General features: G+C 38.5%; 1 protein-coding gene across 1 annotated transcript in view; it reads right to left on the reverse strand.

Annotated features, from left to right (window-relative positions):
* Window positions 1–15,294, reverse strand: part of nkain2 (sodium/potassium transporting ATPase interacting 2) — a 203,796-nt gene extending 188,502 nt beyond the window's left edge. Inside the window, exon 1 of the mRNA XM_065256221.2 lies at window positions 14,392–15,294. Coding sequence (XP_065112293.1) covers window positions 14,392–14,445 — 54 coding nt within the window. The 5' untranslated portion in view covers window positions 14,446–15,294. The remainder of the gene's footprint in view (window positions 1–14,391) is intronic.
* Window positions 15,295–20,593: the final 5,299 nt, after the last annotated feature.

Here is a 20,593-nt window from a genome sequence, read left to right on the forward strand (position 1 = left end):
ATTCAACTTTTGAGCCCAATGAAAAAGAATTTCCCCCAAATATACAGAGAAATGTTTCTATTTACGCAGAAATAAACACACACAAATTAGACAATTTTGTATGTGTACTGTAAGTGTAATTTTAGAGTGTAATTCATATAAAATTGTATATTTAGAATGAATGTGAAGACATTTGTTGTGTAGAAAACCAATTGATGAGAAATGTTTGAATGTATATGGACGGTTTCAACATAAACGGCTTTTGTTGCCCAAAGGTAACTTCCGATAAACCTCCGCAAAGATCAATAAAGGTACATTCACTCGTCTCTTTCAAAAGAGGCGTTTTTTAAATCTGATTGTCATAAACAAATGAGTACCATCCGCTCCAGTAACTGACGAGAGACGGATGACTTAAAGTCCACTGCTTTCATTGGTAGTCGCTCGCAGAGGTAGTAACAAATTACATTTACTTCGTTACAGTTACTTGAGTACATTTTTTGGGTAACTAGTACTTTTAGAGTAAATTTAAGGATGGGTACTTTTCACTCTTACTCAAGTACATTTCTAGTGAAAAAACTGTACTTTTATTTCGCTACATTCGACGGCGTTACTGCACTACTGTAAAATGGTAATAATTAATGAATATATTTTTTAACAAAAGTTTATAGGGTGTGTTCGAAAGTTTCATGAGACAGGCTGCGTCACCCTTTAGTGCGCGACCGCACGCGATCGCGCGTAGATGATTATAGGAGAAGCAGATGAGGGCGCGTGCGCGTTGTGCGAGATATCGGATGCAGATCATGTGTGGCTTCAAGTTCGGTCTCTGTTTTCACTCCTAGAGGTCAAAAAGAATAGTTTCATAATACGATGCATGCTTTGTTCACTAAACGAGCTGACATCTCAGCGTACAGGAATTCAAGATCCAACCTGAAGTGGTGTCACAGTAATGTCTATTTGAACACTATTAATGGTCATTTCACACACTGTCCGAGTTTTTTTTTTGCCATATGCACTGCACTCTTGTGCAAACGATGATAAAACCTATTGTAAGTTAAACCATACAAACAGCACGTTCATCTGCACATTTCCATATCATTTCTTACAACTAAACAAACTAAACAGCATAATGTAAGGACGTCTTGCATTTATACACAAATCCGGTCACTTTACTAATGTGTAGAAAATACATTTAAATAAAAACGGGATTGCATTTTATTTAATCCTTCCTAAAGAATGAATGAATAAAAATAAATGAATAAAGTATGTTTTTATAGAAACATGTATTTCATATTATAATAAATGTAGAGTTGATTTGCACAAACAGATAAGTTCCATATGAAATTCTAAATCGATCATTTTTATTAAGCTCCTGTTTATGATCAGTAATTGCACTTTAATGGCAATGAAAATAACCTATTCATATAAAAACATGATAACAAACAGACACACACATTCTTTTTTGTTTACTGTTTGCTTGTTTAAAGGCAGATGCTGACAAGTTTGTGTTGTGAACATGAAAATAAATACAGAGTTAACGGTCAGAAAACATCTCTGTGTGTGTGATTGAGATTTTTTCTCAAATGACACGTTATGTGATGTTAATGTCCCATTGCAGGACTGAGAAAGGCTGCTTTACTTGTATATAAGCAGAACAATGAGACTTTTAAGGAGAGATTTGTGAAAACCCTCCAAGTAGTCTGAAATTCAGTGCTTTTGCGCTACTTCTCTATCATATCGGAAGTAACGAGTAACTAACTACTTGAGTAGTTTTTTCATCTAATACTTTTTTACTCTTACTCAATTAAATAATTAGATTTGATACTTTTACTTTTACTTGAGTACATTTTTGGGTACTCTAGCCACCTCTGGTCGCTCCTAAAAATCGCTCATAAATGCGTAAAGTTAAACATTTCTCAACTTTGTCGCACCACTGGACACCCCCTATCCAGTCGCCAATGGTCACTGTCGCTCGTGTCACCGGAAGTTGGCAAGCTCCCATTGAAATCAATGATCCCTCTGCTATTGCTAGTCACTGCTAGTCTGAATGCAGCGTAGCGCAAAGAGTTCTTCTAAATTATTTAAAATGAAATCAAATATATTAACAAATAAAGTAAAATATATAACCAGTAAATTACCTTTTTTCAAATCATAGTTAAAACGCATTAATACTAGGGGTGTCACGATTTCGATTTTAAATCGAAATCGATCGAAATTAAGTCACAACCTCGAACTTCGAATTAAAAAATGGGATCGTCGATGCTGCCACGCCCCCATGTCACGTCCGGTCGGCTTGTCAAGCGGGGAAAATAAACCTCTCAGAGGTGCCTTTAAAAACATAGATCCAGCGGAACGCGATTTATATTTTAAATACGAGGGATGTATTGCTACAACTCCTTGTAATGCATATCATAAACAGGATTACTACATAGTGATCTGCCTCCGGACTGAGCCCAGTTCTTTGCACGTGCGTGAGAGAGCCGCCAAGATGCAGCGGGTTATATTTTAAACAAAAGAGGTAGTTAGCCTGCATAAAACACATAAAACTGAACAAATACGTAAGGATTACTACTTTATGTTTAGACTTTGGACAGATGCGAGAGCGCGTGCACGTGAGACAGAGAGAAGCGCAGCCGCTTATGATGCACCGGTTTTATTTCAGATGCTAGGAGGAGTCCAAGACACGTGCATTAAGTCCATCTGCGTGCAAGAAGGAATCCTCTCTCTACATACAAGCTCTCTTGCGTAAAGTAAAGCCCACAAACCCCCATGCGAGGAAAAGCACGCAATGTGCATGTTAATGTGAAACTATAATAATAATAATAAAGGCATATAATTTATGTCTTTCAAAAAAAATTTAATAATTTACAAATCGAGAATCGAATCGAATCGTGGCCTTAGAATCGAAAATGTAATCGAATCGAGGATTTGAAGAATCGTGACACCCCTAATTAATACACTGAGCTAACGTTACTGTGTAAAATGGATGTATAGAATGTTTGCTACAAATTCTTGAAATCTTGGCTGCCTGCTAAATCCGCACAGCTTTGATCTGTGCTCGCCATCTCCCACGCCTTCGCCTCGAAACCAAAGCGTTTTAATTTTTCACAAGGTATTTGTTCCAGAGGTCAGTTTAGTTGCTAGCCATACCAATAAACAAGCACAGACTGGAAGTCAACTTTGAGCCAGGTGCGTAACCACGGCAACGAGCATGCACATTTTTAAAAAAGCAAGCAGCTAGCGTTTTTTCCGCGCCAAAAGCCGTCTCTCTGCGGATTTCAACTATCAGCGCTGAGGGCCGAAAGTTGAAAAATATCGAACTTTGGATGTAAACCTCAAGTCGACAATGTCAGTTCTCACACGGCCATCCAATCACAGTGGAGGAGGGGCAGGACAAATACCACAACATCCAACCAAATGCTGACAAGTTTGTGTTGTGAACATGAAAATAAATACAGAGTTAACCGTCAGAAAACATCTGTGTGTGTGTTTAAGATTTTTTTCTCAAATGACACGTTATGTGATTTTAATGTACCCATTGCAGGACTGAGATAGGCTGCTTTACTTGTATATAAGCAGAACAATGAGACTTTTAAGGAGAGGTTTGTGAAATCCCTCCAAGTAGTCTGAAATTTAGTGCTTTTGCGCTACTTCTCTTTTAGATCGGAAGTAACGAGTAACTAACTACTTGAGTAGTTTTTTCATCTAATACTTTTTTACTCTTACTCAAGTACAACGACTGATAAACAAAGCTGAAGTATCACAGTAACCAAAGCGCTCAACTAAAGAAAGATGGCACTCAGCTGAAAAACCAGCTGGCATTCGGTATCCTCCAGGCATTTTCAGCTGCGTTTAAAATCTTTGGTGTGCACACCCCCTAAGGGGAGGTACACCTAAGTGTTTAAATGCGGCTGAAACGGCAGGTAGACACCGAAAGTAAGCACTTGCCAACTTTTTTCAGCTGATCGCCTTGGTTTCCATGATACTTCTGCTTTGTTAAAAAGTCATTGAATGATGCACCGGTTGGTTGTTATTATATATGTCCCGCCCCTCCTCCACTGTGATTGGAAGTTCGAGTGAGAAGTGACATTGACGAGCTGAGCGTTTCACCCAAAGCTGAAAATTTTTCAAGTATCGGCGTTCAACGCTGAGTGCAAAAAAATGAAGAGTGCCGGCACTCAGCACGGACAAAACCCGCCAGCTGCTGACATTTTTGGAAAGCGCGACACTTCCATTAGAAACAATTAAAAACATACGCCGACCGCCTGTGTAAACGCCTTGTTGTGCACGCTCCCTTAAAGGTCCTTTAAAAGGCTGTATGGGTCCTTAAAGAACCTTTAACACAGACCAGAACCTTCCTGTAACAGAAAAGGTGTTTTATAGTGGATAAATTATTACAGACTATAAAAAGGTATGAACTGCTGACTAAAAGATTTTTGGGGGAACAAAAATGGTTTTTCGGCATCACTGCAAAGAACCTTTGAAAAAATCTTTAATTTAAGAGTGCATTTCACTGGAGAAATAGTAATACTTAAACAAAGGTCTCCGTTTGCTCTCCATTTATTCTCAATGCTATCTAATAGAAACACCTGAGTCATGAAAGAGATCTTATTGTTGATCCTACAGCTGCCTGTCGTGGTAACAGTCATTAATGTGATTTGTGAATCTTGGTGGGAATGTGTTTGTCAATAAAAATAAATGCAAATCAAATAGCTCCACTAAACAAAACATGCCAAACAGTATAACACACATCCGTTTGTTGTTTTGCTCTGGGCTTTAATGGGTCAATAGGGCAAGCGTGAAGATTTTAAATTCTCTCTTATTCCCTCCCGGGCAGCACTCAGGCTTTTGCACCTATTGTTGCTAGGAGACATAAGAGACATTCCCGCTAATATTTATAGCTCACCTCAGTCAAATGGGAATGTTGTAAATAATGTGCAGAACAGCACATGTATCATCACTATAACCTTTCCTGTTCTAAAATCTCAGGACTACAGAAGAGGCCTGCGGAACGGGAAAAGAAAGGTTAATTTAATGCCAGCGGAAGGAGAGAAAACGTCCTGCAGCAAAGCCATATTTGCTCTTTGTGGCATGTGTGTTTGTTTTTTGTTAAGCTGGAAATGATTTGTAACGTTTTGAAAAGCCATTCAATCCGTTTGCCTTTTTAGATCTCGATGTTGGTGTGAATAAAGCAATTTAATTCACTTGCAAAATATCAAAGAGATATTTCCCCAGAGAGCCTGGTTTTCTGCATAAAAGTGCATCTGACACGTTTTCTTTTAAATGAGCATGTTTTTTATCAGACCGTTAAAGAGCACCAATTATCCGATTCACGGTTTTACATTTCATTAGGTGTGTAAGTGTGTATTAGTACGTTAACGATATGCAAAAGGTACAAACCCCAAAGTAAAAGATGACACAAGTTATCGTCTCCAACGTAAATCTCTTTTCTTGGACTACAACAAACACACGGATTGTAGGCAACAGTTTACTTCCTCAGCCTGTTGACGTGGACACGACGGGCATTATCCTAATTCTGCTCGCTTTTGACATACAGTCGAGAAGAAATTATGTTTTTTGAGGAAAACATTCCAGGATTTTTCTCATTTTAATGGACTTAACAGTTTTAATGCAGTTTAAAATGGCAGTTTCAAAGGACTCTAAAAGATTTCATACGAAGCATAAGGGTCTTATCTAGCGAAATGATTGTCATTTTTGGCAAGAAAAATCTTCTCGTCTTCCTCCGGCTGTGTGACGTGCCAGTGCGACCTCACGTAATTGCGTAATGACGTCGAAAGTTCAAGTGTGACGTTATGACCTCTTGACGTTATGACGTATTACGTGAGGTCGTGCTGGCATGTCACACGACAGGAGGAAGACGAGAAGTTGTGGTTTTAAAGTGCATTTTTTTTTTTCTTGGACAAAAATGACAATTGTTTCGCAAGATAAGACCCTTAAGCCTCGTTTGAGATCGTTTAGAGTCATTTGAAACTGCAATTTTAAACTGCATTAAAATTATTAAGTGTTGGGGTCCATTAAAGTCCATTAAAATGAGAAAAATCCTGGAATGTTTTCCTCAAAAAACATAATTTCTTCTCGACTGAACAAAGAAAGACATCAACATTTTGGATGACTTGGTGGTGAGTAAATTATCTGGATTTTTTTTTAGGAAATGGACAAAAAAATGTCCTACTGACTTAATCATGATTCAAACACGAGTTTTGAGCAGTGCAGGGTAGCGCTTGTTGTTTGTCATTTCTACGATCACAAATGAATCAACCTGATTTTACAAATTTCTTTATTATAGCCTCAGAATATTTTGCTCATTTATCCGTGTGTGTCATTGTCACGGATCTCAGCGTTTTTCCATGTCCGTACCACGGACTTTCTTTTCCGTGTCAGTTTCACATATTTGTTACTTAATTGTTTTTCCTATTTTCTTACCATTGTCGCGTGGGTTTGAACAACTTTCTGTTACCTAAAATGACATCCTATACCAAACCCAACACTGTAAAAAAATTCCGTAGAAATTTCAATGTTATTGCAGCTGGGTTGCCGGTAATTTACCGTAGATTTACATTTATGTAATTTACTGGCAAGAATTTGCTCAAAGTTCAATCAATTTTAAATATTAACAAGTCTTTATCTTTACAGAATAAAACTATACAATAACAACCCTATGCAAAGCATTCTGGGAACCAGAAGTCATCATCAACCTTTTTCTGTTTTTTGCTTCAGATTTTGTTTCCCAGAATGTTTTGCTTGATGCTGTTTTTTTAGTTTTACTCTATAAAGACAAAGACTTGTAAATGTTTAATGTTCATTTAACTTTGAACAAAATGTTGCCAGTTAAAAACATAAATTTAAATCTACGGTAAATTACCGGCAACCCAGCTGCAATTTCTACGGAATTTTTTTACAGTGAACTCTAACCCTGACGTCAGGCGACAACTGTTTAAAAATCCGGAAAAAATAGTATAAACCAATAGTTAAAATGACATCCTAACCCAAACTCCATATCTTACCCCAAACCCACGCGGAAATGTTTTAAAAATAGAAAAAAACAACTGAGTAACCAATACGTGAAACTGACACGGAAAAGAAAGTCCGTTTTACAAACACGGAAACATGCGGAGATCCGTGACAGTGAAACGGATAAATTAGCAAAATATTCCATGACTATACCACAGAACTTTGTGAGATCATGTTGAAATGAATACATGGTTTTAATGTTTTAGTAATCCTTACTACAGGTCAACCGATTTATCGGCCGGCCGAATAATTGGCCGACTTTTGGCATATTTTAAAAAATCTGCTTTGGCCGATTTTGCTGCAAAATTAGGCCGATTAATAGGCAGGCGCATCTGCCGGCACCTAAGCGTTGTTGTAGAACTCGTGACGCTGCCTTTTGCTGCAAGCAGATCGCTCACATCCCGTGTGTGTGCAGCCGTGCCTTGTTCACAAACAGCTTAAGTAAACGATGACGGGATCGCGCAAATTAAGCAGCCAGTACAACAGCGTGACGGGCTTATGTCTCGAGGTGCACTATCCGTGCAAAGATTAGGCTCATTTCATGTGATTAATGAGTGATGATGAGTTTTATTTGCGTGACAGAGAGAAAGGGCCGCGCGCACACGCTTTCTGTCTTTAAACTGTCTCTCTGCTTTTATTACTCAAAACAAAACTGACTCGATGGCGAAAGGTCGGAAGACCAAATCATATCCACTGAGGAAATGTTTTACGTGTTGTTACAGTAACACTTTGTTTAAAGTTTTGCGCTGCTCAGCCTGGATTAGAACACAGCGCGTCCGATTCATGAACTGACTCCTTTGAACGGATTCGTTTGAATGAACGGTTGAAACAACAGATCTGTCCCAACACTAAACTCACAAGACGTCACTGTCAGCACAATCAGTCACTTATAGCGCCTCAGAAATGAGAATGTAAATGTGTTTAGAAAGATTTGCCCTAAATAAAAGTCTCAACTAAAGAACATAGACATTTACTATGTTAACTTTATGATGAATAAATAATTTATCAGGTCTACCAAATAAGGATTTTATCCTACAAAGCAATAAAAGCCATGGTAAAAAACTGATCATAGATGATGACAGCAGAGTGTCAGGTAATATCTGTGTCTGATAAATGCATGGTGCAGAGGAGGTTGTAAAACTCTTCAGAAAGACCAGTCATAATTTTTTTAAATACTTTGACTTAAAAAGTGACATTTTTACATTTAAAATATCTGCTAATGATGAGAACATTTCGATTATTATGTACATATAGAAAATCGGCCAAACATATCGGCCATCAGCTGCACTGATTTCTAAATATCGGCATCAGCCAGAGAAAAAGCCATATCGGTCAACCTCTAATCCTTACCAATCTACTGATCGATACATTTGGTCATTTGCATTTTCTAGATCAGATTCGTCTCATATTGATAAGGTAGTAAAGATGATATTAACTCCTGTCAGCATTGCATTGTGAGCTAATCTTCAAAACATGGTAAGGAGCGTCACATTTCTGGCTGACATCAGAGGTATAACGGCCAATCATAATGCCAGCGCTTTTCAGAACGATGAGCTTTCTACAAAATCAGAGCGTTTGAGGAATGCAGGGATTAATGGAGCATCAATCATGTACAGTATGTAGAAAATAAATAAATAAATTGTTTTTAGCAATGTAATAGGTGCTCTTTAATAGATTCTGCCAACAAACTGCTATTTTGAATGACCTGAAGCTGGGATTAAGGGGATTTGAATTGAAAGTATTTAATAAATGTGTAATACGTGCTACAAGTATGTGGTTAATATCTTCTCATTTTTGACAGAGGTGGCATTTAGTGGCTTTTGCATCTGAGTTCCTCAATTCTTTATTGTGGGATTTGTAAAACTATTAACAAGAGTGCTTTCCAAATTTGTAACCTGAACAGTCCCACTGTCTAAATCAGTGTTTCTCAATCCTGGTCCTCGAGGACCCCCTCCCAGAAGGTTTTAGATGTCTCCTTAATTAACACACCTGATTTAACTCATTAGCTTGTTAGGGAGACATTCTGGAAGGTGTGAGTAATGAGTCTGGATGAGTTGGTAAAGGTGTTTTAAATAACTTTCTGGGAGGGGGTCCTCGAGGAGCAGGATTAAGAAACACTGCTCTAAATGACCCTGAACGGTCACAGCCCATAACAGTCTGACTTGCAACTCTTCAGCAGGTGGTATGGGGGGGAGTGTTTGTTTTTTAGAAAGCATTTGATTGGATAAAAATCTGTTGTGCAGGAAGAGTCATCAGGACTACAAGCTAAAATACTCGATTTTGATTTTATGAACAGTTTATTTAAAAGAAGCACTCCAGCATGTACAATCAGCAACTAATTTAGCATATTTTTTTATTCATGGAATATAATATTTACTTGTATGTGGTATTTTTATGGCATAAACGCTTCAAGAGGACAGATGGAAAATATTTTGATTCATTAGGCAAGATGCCTTCCTAAACCATCTGTATTGAAAGTCACCGTGTAAGGCAATGCAAAGCAATTTCGAACAATCATCTTCCAATGTCATTGTTTTGTTTGGCAAAAACGTGAGTCTGTAATTTTTTCTGCATTTATTTACAAGGTAAAAAAGCAAGCATTTGATTTGCAAAATTTTTTGCATGCTTATAGACGCACACAATCAAATAAACATATCACAGCGTTTTAAGCTGAAAAATTCAGTTTGTCAAATGACCTTCATTTATTAGAGTGATTAAAGTCAAGCATGCATACAAACGATTTCAACAAGGAAAAACAACAATTAAACATTAGTCTTTGCTTTGTTCAAAGAATAAAAATGAGAACTGAGAGCCGACATCCATACCTGTTAAAAAAAAGTGAAAAGGTGTGGGATATTTAAGGGGGTATGTAATTGAGTTTAGACGTAAGCTCAGCTTGTGACTTCAAGAACTACAGCACCCATTTGTTATTCTTCACTGACGATTCAATCTATCAACGAAAAAAATTCTCCAATTTATGATTGATTTTTACCTCGGGGTAACATGAGCTCAATCTTAATTATTTTGGGCTAAACAAGCATTATTAGTTTAGAAAGATTGTTCTTCTTATAACATAACAGGGTAAGCAATAGAAATAAATCAATAAATAAGACAAATCAGCGTCATCTAAAACACATTTTAAGTCGATTTATATGAACACATTCCATTTTGTTCCACATTATATATGTACAGTAGGCCTATGCATGTTCATTTTATTAGTATATTATTGTCTGGGGAAATAGTTTTGCTATGGATTATAGGACTAAAGAGATTTTAATGATTTCTTAATGCTACTGTCTAAAACAAAACAGAATACCTAAGTTATTCAAGCAAACATTAGCACCAAACATTATCCTCAGTCGGCTTACTTCTAAACAAAACTTTTTCCCAAACTGACTCATAAAAACAAACATGAATCCTGGTAGTTTTCTGCAGCCCAGTCAATTGAAACGGGTGGATTTAAGCACACATATGGATGCAATACACATATGTCTGTGGGGAGGTCTTCAGAAGGTTAAGGGCAAAGAGATTATGGCTTTGCTGCCGTTACATTCTTTATTACCCATGATGGATGAAAACAATTTCCCCAGCTGTGCTTTCTTTGATCAATCTCTATGAACACATCCTTTCGAGAACACAATATTCCTTTCAATTCATACATTTTGAAAATGTGGGCCAAACTGAGGGACCACTGGCATCATCCAAATGCAATAGAGAAGACTTTTATATAACGCTTCAACTTTGGATATTTTAGTATGTAGTATAGCATGCAGGCATTAAAACTGACTTGCCAGCCGAGCTAGATTCATTTTTCTTCATTTGATTCTATTTCATGCAGCCATTTTTATAGAAGAAGGGCCTAAGAAACTTTTTATATTCGACTCAAATGTCATAATGTGAAATTGTGCCCTGCATCATTGGACAAAAATGGGATGGCAAATGAACTCATAAAGATGCTTTAGTAATGTGTAATGCGTACATTGATTGCAGTGGTTCAATTCACGTTATTTTTTACCTTATGGTCTCTTTGTTACATAACCGAAACTGTAATTCAATTTCATTCAATGCCCTCCTACTACATTACCTTCAAATAGTCACAAAAAAAACTCCACAGAGTAAACTAAAAAGACTGGACTTATTTCGGAAGTAGTTTGTTGCGTAACACATTGTGGGCCCTATCATACACCCGGCGCAATGCAGCAAAATGTGCGACGCAAGTGGTTTTTGCTAGTTCGGCGCAATTATCATTTTCATGTTTAGTGCTACCTTGTTTTAAGGAGCATTTCACCCGTAGAAACATAAATTTTTATTGAAAGTGTGTCATACTTGTAGTCGAAATGTAACATACATTTAGAATTTGGTGCCTATCTGACCGAGAAAAGGGGTGTTTGTAGTCTCACCCCCTCAACAAAGATATTGGACTTCCTTCCTTCAATGATGCAAAATGATGATTTTTACATCATTGAAAGAAGGAAGTGCAACACTGAAATTTGTATTTCTCCTGTCTCAGCGGCAACTGAGAAAATGATGCATGCCCATTCAAAAACATGACTGGGGATCTAACTATACAAAGCTTAATGCAAATGGGTGAAGTGTCCCTTTAAATAGCAAATGCATTTGCTCCAAGTTTTGCGCTCATGGGTGTTCTGGTCTGAAACCAAGGTGTGTTCAGGCGCATTGTTGGCGCGTCGCTATTTTGAGGCATGTTACATAGACTACGCAATTGACCAACTAAACCTGGTTTAAAGTCAATGCACAATATTGTTTTTCTTATTTAATGAACGCGTTAGTAATATGTGCCTATAAACGGGACCTCAACACGCATTTGCTTATCACACATATGGATGTGCAGTAGCACACAAACGTGTTTAAATGTGAAAAATTAAAGGGACAGTAAGTAGGATTTACCCCCATCTAGTGGTGAAATTGTATTTTGCATTCAAACGAACAGTGCTCTGTAGCGCCTCGCCTTTCCAAATGCGTGTTGCAACTACTGTAGCTGTTATGTAATCACTGATCTCCTTGTCCGTTGCAGCTGGTTCACGTGTTCTGAATGAAAACGCATTGTGGAAACGCGTTGGTAGGCTAGTGCTTTTGTCCCTCTCTGCTATTATAGTTTATCAATACGGCGGAACGACATGGAAGCCTCCTTGGACTTACACGTTCAATGTAAGTAAAGAGAAGAAATTCTAAGCTTTTTTGACACCAACTAGGACATATTTATGAATAAAGACATTGATTTTGATTAATAAAACACTTAAAATCCTACTTACAGTCCCTTTAAAGGATTTAAATGTAAAAGATTATTATTGAGTATCTTGGACATAAATGAGAACCGATTACGAGACGTTAGAAGTGCAAATATTGTGAATAACGCAAATTGGGCAGTGCGTTTGGCGCGAAAACACGCACTATTTACCTCAAATGTGTCTTCGCACAAGAGACAGCTTTTTTCCTGCAAGTGGGCGTGGTTTTAGTGCAGAGAGGAGACACGCCCCACCGCTTGAGAGCAGAGAACGCTGCCTATTTTTCTAAGATTTTGATAACTTATTTTATATAATTGTCGTTTTTTCCCAACCTTTTAAATTTGGCTGGGTGGTTAATAACACATTTTTCTGTGCATGGTCTGATAAACTCAGAACACATTAAATATCTGACTTTACAGGGACTTTAAGAGCCCTGGAGAAATATGTATAATACAGAATAGAGTATACAGAATAAAAGGCTTTAAGGTTTGACACTGACACTATTTCGGCTGATCTGTGGCTCCATACAAAGATATCAAAGTGGTTAATGCATTTTTACCCCAAAAATCTACTTGCAGTACAGCTCTGCTCTACACACAGGCACTGCGAATAGAGTAACCTGTTACAGAAAATGTGTGAACGAGTCCTACATTTCCTAACCCTAAAAGCATCCAACCGAGAACATCCGAGTTGTGTGCAGAATGCACTACCCTTGAGAATAGCTGTAAACATGAGGGATTGGAAAAGGTCAGAGAAACACAGAGGAAAAGAGAGAAAGAGAGAGAGACTGAGCTCACTGATCTCAAATCAGCACACCAAAGCTTAAAAGTTAACTTCCATTACACTTTTTCCCATCAAATCCAGCACAGACCACTTAGTGTAAATCAAGATCAACCAGAATTCCGAGGCAAGTGAGTCATCAATGCTCTCTGCTTAGTGTCCGTCAACACTACATCACAAACTTGCAGTATGACATCATCACTCAAATGACTTGCTTATGACATCATCACGCTGCTCAAAGAAAAGTTCCTAGTTAGGAATGTGTGATTAATAGTCACCAGGTGGTGACCTCATCCACTCCGCTTGACTCTTTGGGTTAATGATCTGCGTGATGCATTAACCCACAAACGTCCATTTGGATTAGTGTAGCTGTGCTTGCCAGTTGTCATGTGATCTATCAGGCACGCCTGATTCACAGTGCCAGCTGGTTGGCATGGTGAGACAATGGCAAAGGAAGTACTCAAAAGGTGTCACAGATATAGCGAAGTGTACAGTTACCCCATCCGATCTGTGAACTTTATCACATGCAGTGTTTGTGAACAAACACCAGACTGAAGATTAAAGCAAATCAAGCCTGTTTAAAAGTATTCTGTGTAAATAAACGGTTTCATTTCACAAGCTCCAGATGATAAAAACCATTACGTATTTGGCAGACGCTTTTATCCAAAGCGACTTACAGTGCATTGAAGGTTTTGTGCCACAACTTTATGCCAGTATGGAGATCGAACCCATGACTTCTGCGTTGTACCGTGAGCTACAGCAACACTTTTCCAACTTATGCTTAAATAGATTAATGAGACTTGGTTTAGCTTCTTTAAATTAAAATCCCTAATTGGCTGTCAGACCTCACGGCAGAGGTAGGATAAGCATAAATGATAGTGGCTCCAAGCTAATAACACAAGCCCTTATCTTCATGAACACCATCATCCATCTGGTGAAATATAACAGAGCGTTTCCACATATAAACCTTCATTATTTCCACTGTGCTGAACACGTGTTGGGTGCAACCTTAGGTTCGAGAAATTCTGTGTGCTCATTGTCTTTTTTTGACCTGTATTGGTAAACTCGTCTCAACCCAAACTAATCCCACAAATGTAAATTCCTATAGATGAGGCTCAGGGTGTGTTTTGAAGGTTCAGCAAAGGGTGACCCCAAAGGGCGAGGCTTGCTGCAAGTATCCAATCTGTCCATCCTAAAGCGAGTCGTTATAATCTTGGGCAAGAGCTATTGCCCATATAATATTTAGTTCAATTAAAATGTATTTCTAGTTCTTTTCACAATATTGCATTGTATCAAAGCAGCTTTCCAGTAAATGACATACTTTAAATTACTTAAGTTGAAATGGCATATCACTTACCAGCTGCATGCCACATATAAAGGCCAGCGTACATCTACCACTGCAACAGCTCATCTTGTCCTCCGTAGAGTCCGTGTTTCCACGTGGGTCGCTGTAACTCCACACAAACGATGCCCAGATACCCGGGCAATAAGTGAACGAGCGTTTACAAGGGTCTTTCTTCACTCCAAAACCGATTCAAACACGCCCTTCGCGTAAAAGCGCACCGAACGCGAAGAAAATACGAAGAAAACTATCCGAGTGCATGCACGTATTTGTTAGAAAAGTAACGTGAACGTACGATACAAAGTCAAGCAGATGAAAGCAAGACGGGAAAACACTTCCCTAAGTTACAGAGAAGGAAGAAAGCAGCGCGCGGAGGGGCTCGAGAAATAACGGGATGCGTTATTATACGATATCTCCAAATCCGGCAACGAAAGACATTTCGATTTGATCTTCCACGGGTCCGTGTATGACAAACAAAGCAATCCAGTGTTGTTTGCGCTCGCTCCTCCCTCGCAAGAATCCGAATTAACACATTTAATAATTCGCTTTCAATGCGCGTTCGTCTACAAAATCCACCGGAACGCTAAAATCATCCAATAATCCAGTCGCTCGTTCGGTAAATGGCCCGTCAGTGAAGCTGAAATGTGTCTTCTCGGGCTCTGTGCATCGCTCGTTCAAGGGTCCCTAAACTATTAATGGCCCCTTCCAGGGTTAACTTGCACGGTCCGGGTGTAGAGTGGGACAAAGAGGCAGAGCATCTCGCGCTCCGGCCAACCCGACCATCTGACGCTCCAGATTGAATGAGCCGCACGCAGCCTTGCGCTCGGCGGGGATGCGACTGGGTTTGTTTCTCACGCGGCGTCTGGTGCTGATGCTGTGGAGAGAGCAGATGAGGAGCTGGACATCCCTCAATGCGCAGGATTAGCTCTCTACTCCCTCTCTCAGTGGGCGTGAGAGCGACACGATACGGAAATAATGACAATGTTGTGATGGGGAGGGGGGGGTCACTCGAAAATGCAAATATATGTAAACATGTATGTTAATTCGATTCAAATTAGGATTCATTTGCGCCTATAATAGCCTACTTTATCTATCTATCTATCTATCTATCTATGTATCTATCTATCTATCTATCTATCTATCTATCTATCTATCTATCTATCTATCTATCATCAAAGACATTTATTAGATTTCGCTAAAAACAAGACAAAAAATGTTGAATCATTTCGCTTTTTAAGTAAATATATATTGTTTTAATGTTATTTAAATAGTCATACTTAAAAAACAAGAAAAAAGTAAAGATTTTCTAAAGTGTTGTCTATACCAGTGGTTCTCAAACTGGGGACCCCTACATTGTGCCAGGGGGTCCCAGTTTTATGACTATTTTAAAATAAATAAATTTATAAACTAACCATATATATAATTTAATAACCAACAGCATAACATTGAATATTTTAATATGTTTTGTCAATTTTATGGTTTACAATGATTTATGTCATAAATTTTCTTTGGGGGGGTGGCACAAAGGACACCCTTGGGGGTCCGTATGCCAAAAAAGTATGAGAACCACTGATCAATACTACCATACTACATAATCTTGTACTTCACATACTCCAATCATCATCAGTGTACTTGTGTAGCTTGTACTGTACAGTATATCATAATGCAATGGAATCCCAAAATGCAACAAACATAAACCCACGCCCAAAAAAACAGACAATCAGTCTCTCCATCAGTGTTTATGACATTCCCTAATTTTCCTAGCAAACTTGAGTGGCACTTCCCTGAATTTACATTTCCGGAGGTAATGACTTCTGGCAAAACTGCCAACTCATTCTTCCTGTCGTTGCTATCTCATGGTCCAGTTTAATTTGGCATTAATTTTACGTTTCCCCTTGAAACCGACAGAACTGCTGAAACTGTGTTATGTTTATGTGAACGTTACATGCTACTTCACTTATCTGTGTTTTCCAGCCATCATGTCTGGTCCTTGCATTTGCCAGGTTTCCACAATGCGAGCAAACTCTCATAAACACATCTGCTGAAAACATAAGCCATTGACCTGCAGCTCATGACCAAAAGCACACAAAATCCTAATGAAACTTACCCACAGTGCTTTGCACACAGCCCACATATTTACTATCGTCTGTGCTTCGTGCCGAGTTTATCATCTTGCCATGTAGTACTGTACCTGTTTGAAATCTTTTAGTCCTCTTTGTTCTCTTAACTGAAATCCTCGTGTCTCTTTGAGACGAAGCCGTCTTTGATTTCGATCTACGATGTGAATTTTATTCATTCCAATCGTTTCACAGAATTTTAATTATGTGCCTGAAAGCATCATGCTGCTTGTGTTTGATATCCTGCACAAATCTAAATCTAGATTGAGTAACCTGGGGCGAACCATTTAAGACTACGAAATTAAGGAGAAAGCAGCGCATCTGTAGCAGCTGGACGAGGAGATATCGATCTTTGAAAAATTCATGAGCTACTGCTGAGCTTTTGACTTCTATCACTTTAAATTGGACACCAGGCAGATGCACTTTCCTCCTTCTTGCTTTAGTGAGGATGGACTTTGTGGTCTCCTGAATGTTTTATTTGATCTTTTTCTGCTCTTATTCTATCCGTCTCCCATCTCAGAGTTTTCATTGTTTAAAGGTGAACACCAAGACATTATTTTTTTAAAGGCATTTGATTCTTGAAAACATGTTTTGCTGAGAAGTACTGTAGATCTGTCTGTCTGTCTATCATCACAGACAAAATTGTACGATTGGAGATAGTACGTGTATAAAGATAGTAGCTGTAGCAGCTTCATGTGAACTGTCAGTAAGAGTACTGTAAGTCTGAGAGCTGATTACATACACTTCAATAAAGGCGTTCAATGTCATTTTTGCCCCTCTAGGTGTTTCAGCGCCCCCTTGTGGACGAGGGGTAACATTTCAACATGCATTGTTCATTCCTAATGTATGCATTATACTGTGCCTATATTATTTAGGCTGTTATACATTTATAAATAATACTAAACTTTAATGCACTCGGTTAAACCGCTGTTTATATTCAGAAAACTACATTTTATAGACCATCCAAACACTAAATTCACCTATTTTAAAGAAATGTTATTTGGGCAATTGTCCAAATATGCATACAATGTATAAAAAAGAGAAACATCAAAACACTCTAAAAAATGCTGGGTTATTTTCACAACATTGCATCAAAAATGGACGAGCCCAGCAGCTGGGTTTAAAAATAAACACAGAAAATGTTTATGTTAGACCCAACAATGGGTTAAAACAACCCAGCATGGGTCAAATTACAACCCTGCGGGCTGGGCTCGTCCCTTTTGAACTTATGCTGGGTTCAAAAATAACCCAGCATTTTAGAGAGTATGCATCACAGTCAAAAAGTCTAAGCATAAAATAAAAGCAATATCTTAGTGTCTTACAAGTTTAATATACAGTAAGAAAAAAAAAGTTTAAAAAGAAAAAGTTCCCTAGCTATCATTGGGGCGATAAAACTGATCTATATACAGTAAATGACTGGATTGCGCATTGTGTCACAATTGTGAAGCCACCGCGCCCCCATATTGGTATACCCAAACATTCTATTAAATCTATGAACGTTATCAGATTTTAATGATAAAACATCACTTTACTAGTCTTTGTTTTTATATCTGAAGCAGGGGCGTAGCCAGTAATGGGCCAGGGCGGCACTGGCCCGCCCACATAACTCCCTGGCCCGCCCAGGCAAGTTTAACCAAATTACATTTTTAGTTTATTTTTATTATTCAAATGTATTTAATAAAATATATTAACATAAACCGGATTTATTATTGACTGGTGTGTGTTTAATTTGCTTTCTAAATAAAATGGAATTGTTGAAGCAAGTTGTAGGAAGCTTCCGAAACGTAATTGGTTGCTTGGTTGCTAGGAGTTCTGATAGATAGACTCTGTGGGAGGCGGCGGCCGGCGGGCTCTGGCAGTCTGCCAGCTAACTTTGCTAACTGCTTTTTTAGCTAATATTAACATTGCCACAATAATGGCTAAAGTTTCTTTAATGTGTTATTTAAAAAAGCAAGATTTGACGAAGAAGATACGCCACTGCCTCCATCTACCGAGTATTACCAGCCCAGTTCTTCAGACGCTGGTGGCGCCGGCTGCCGCTTGCTCCCTGGCGGCAGTTTCAGTGCTCTCTCCCGGTCAGTCTGACACAGGTTACCCGCCGATCTAACTGCAATTGATGAACCACCTTCACAACCCAATTTGCATCCATGAGTTACTACCCGCCTCAACAACCTTTTGTTTTTTGAAAAAGAACTCTGTGACTCTTCGGACTATAATGAGATCATTTCTGTTTTCAACATCAAACCCAGGCGTTTGCGTCTTGTTTTGTAGAATTAAAACAACAAAGGTAGGCATGCTGTTTAACTAATTTCCTTATTTTTGCTCGTGAAGTGATTTAACTAAGTGGTGTGTTGTGTATAGATGTATGCCAGCCTTATAGGTTAAACTTACATTGTTTAATTTAAATGAGTTGCTATTTTTGGCACAAAAGCTTAATTTCCAACAGGCTGATTGCACTGTATATGGTTTAACTTAGGCAGTGTGTTGTTATTTATTTCAAACCGTGCTCTGCTGAGAGTTTTCGTCATTTCAATTTATTTTTAGCCTACTTTATTTCAGGTGAACTGTTTTTGCACTGCTGACTAGCCTGAATAAGCCTGGTTTGTCCAGCCTTTATTGAGCTCTGTTGGTTTAACATGTTTAGACAGTGTTTTATTATTGACTTCGCCAAAAATTGAAAAGTAAAGATGTCACTGTTTTTGCAGTTTGTCTATTGTTTTTTTCCACTCTAAGGTTTATTTATTATTTAAGTAATTTTATTCTGATAAACTATAGGCCCACTCACTTTTGCTCCGGCCCGCCCAAAATACAATTTCTGCCTACGCCCCTGATCTGAAGTCTCCCTGTACATTATTACAACGCAAACGTCCTGAGCATGTAAATAGTTATTTACTGAATGTTGTACATTTTGTTTTTTAAACAGTAAATTACTATATATTCATCTTCATTACAGCATCAGATCAGCAGACAGACAACAGCATATTTAGTATTAATGACAAACATGCTCATTCTGAAATCTAAATAAATAATCATGCTTTGTACCGTATGTGCATGCAATAATTTGCTGGTTTTGTAATTATGTTATCTTTACAAGTTACTAAAACTTATTAAGAGAAATAACGCTGACCGTGTAGCTTAATATCAAAAAACTTTATTTATACCCGTGTCATTAACAGAATCAGCAGACACACTTACCTTAACGTTTTTTTTTATATATATAAATCCCTTGTCCTACCTGATAAAAACATAAACATTGCAAATAAAACCTGAAGTAACAATTCATTTACGTACACATATCCTAAAAATGTATCTTGTGTGACTGATACACTGTAAACCGGAATAATTTAGATCATGATTTTGAATATAAGTCAATGACGCCCTCTGCTGGTTGGGAAGATGGCCGCTCGAACTCTGCGCTGGCTTTATCTCACGCTGTTACCGTGGGTTCACACCAGCCGTGTTTGAGGCGTCAAATTCGCGTCTACGCGTCTACTTTGCCGCTTGAACATTTTGGGCCCTATCTTGCACCCAGCGCAATTGACTTTGTCAGTGACGCATGTATCATTCGTATTTTGCATCGGCGCACAGTGGGTTTTCCCCCCACAGACGCACGTCGGCAAACTAGGGAATGAACTTGCGCACCCTGGACGGATCAGCGCAAAAAAGGAGGCGTGTTCCGGCGCAAACCATCCCTGATGCTATTTTGCAGTTTCAAAAAACAATTGCGCCACTGACCAGAAAAAACTAGTCTAAAGTCAGTGGCGTGTTGCGCGTTGTTCATTATGCTATTTTAAGGGCGCATGCTTGACCATAATGTATAGCGTACACAACGCGCACACACTTTGCTTATCTAATCTACACAGATGCAACAGTTATTTTTGCAAATCATAAATTGTTACAATAAAAAATATTAACACATGAGATAAGGGAAATCATTGTGGTGAGCATTGTGGTGATAGGATGCCAGCTGATGAGACAATTGCGGCTATTTCCTCTCACGCCTGTTTAACCGACGCTGATTTTGGCGGGTTTCTCCCATCCCCATACAAAACTACTTCTCTTTCTTTGACTGCTCTTACAAGAGCATCGTTCTCCTCGGC

This window comes from Paramisgurnus dabryanus, chromosome 12 (genome assembly GCF_030506205.2).
Source record: "Paramisgurnus dabryanus chromosome 12, PD_genome_1.1, whole genome shotgun sequence".
Lineage (NCBI taxonomy): Eukaryota > Metazoa > Chordata > Actinopteri > Cypriniformes > Cobitidae > Paramisgurnus > Paramisgurnus dabryanus.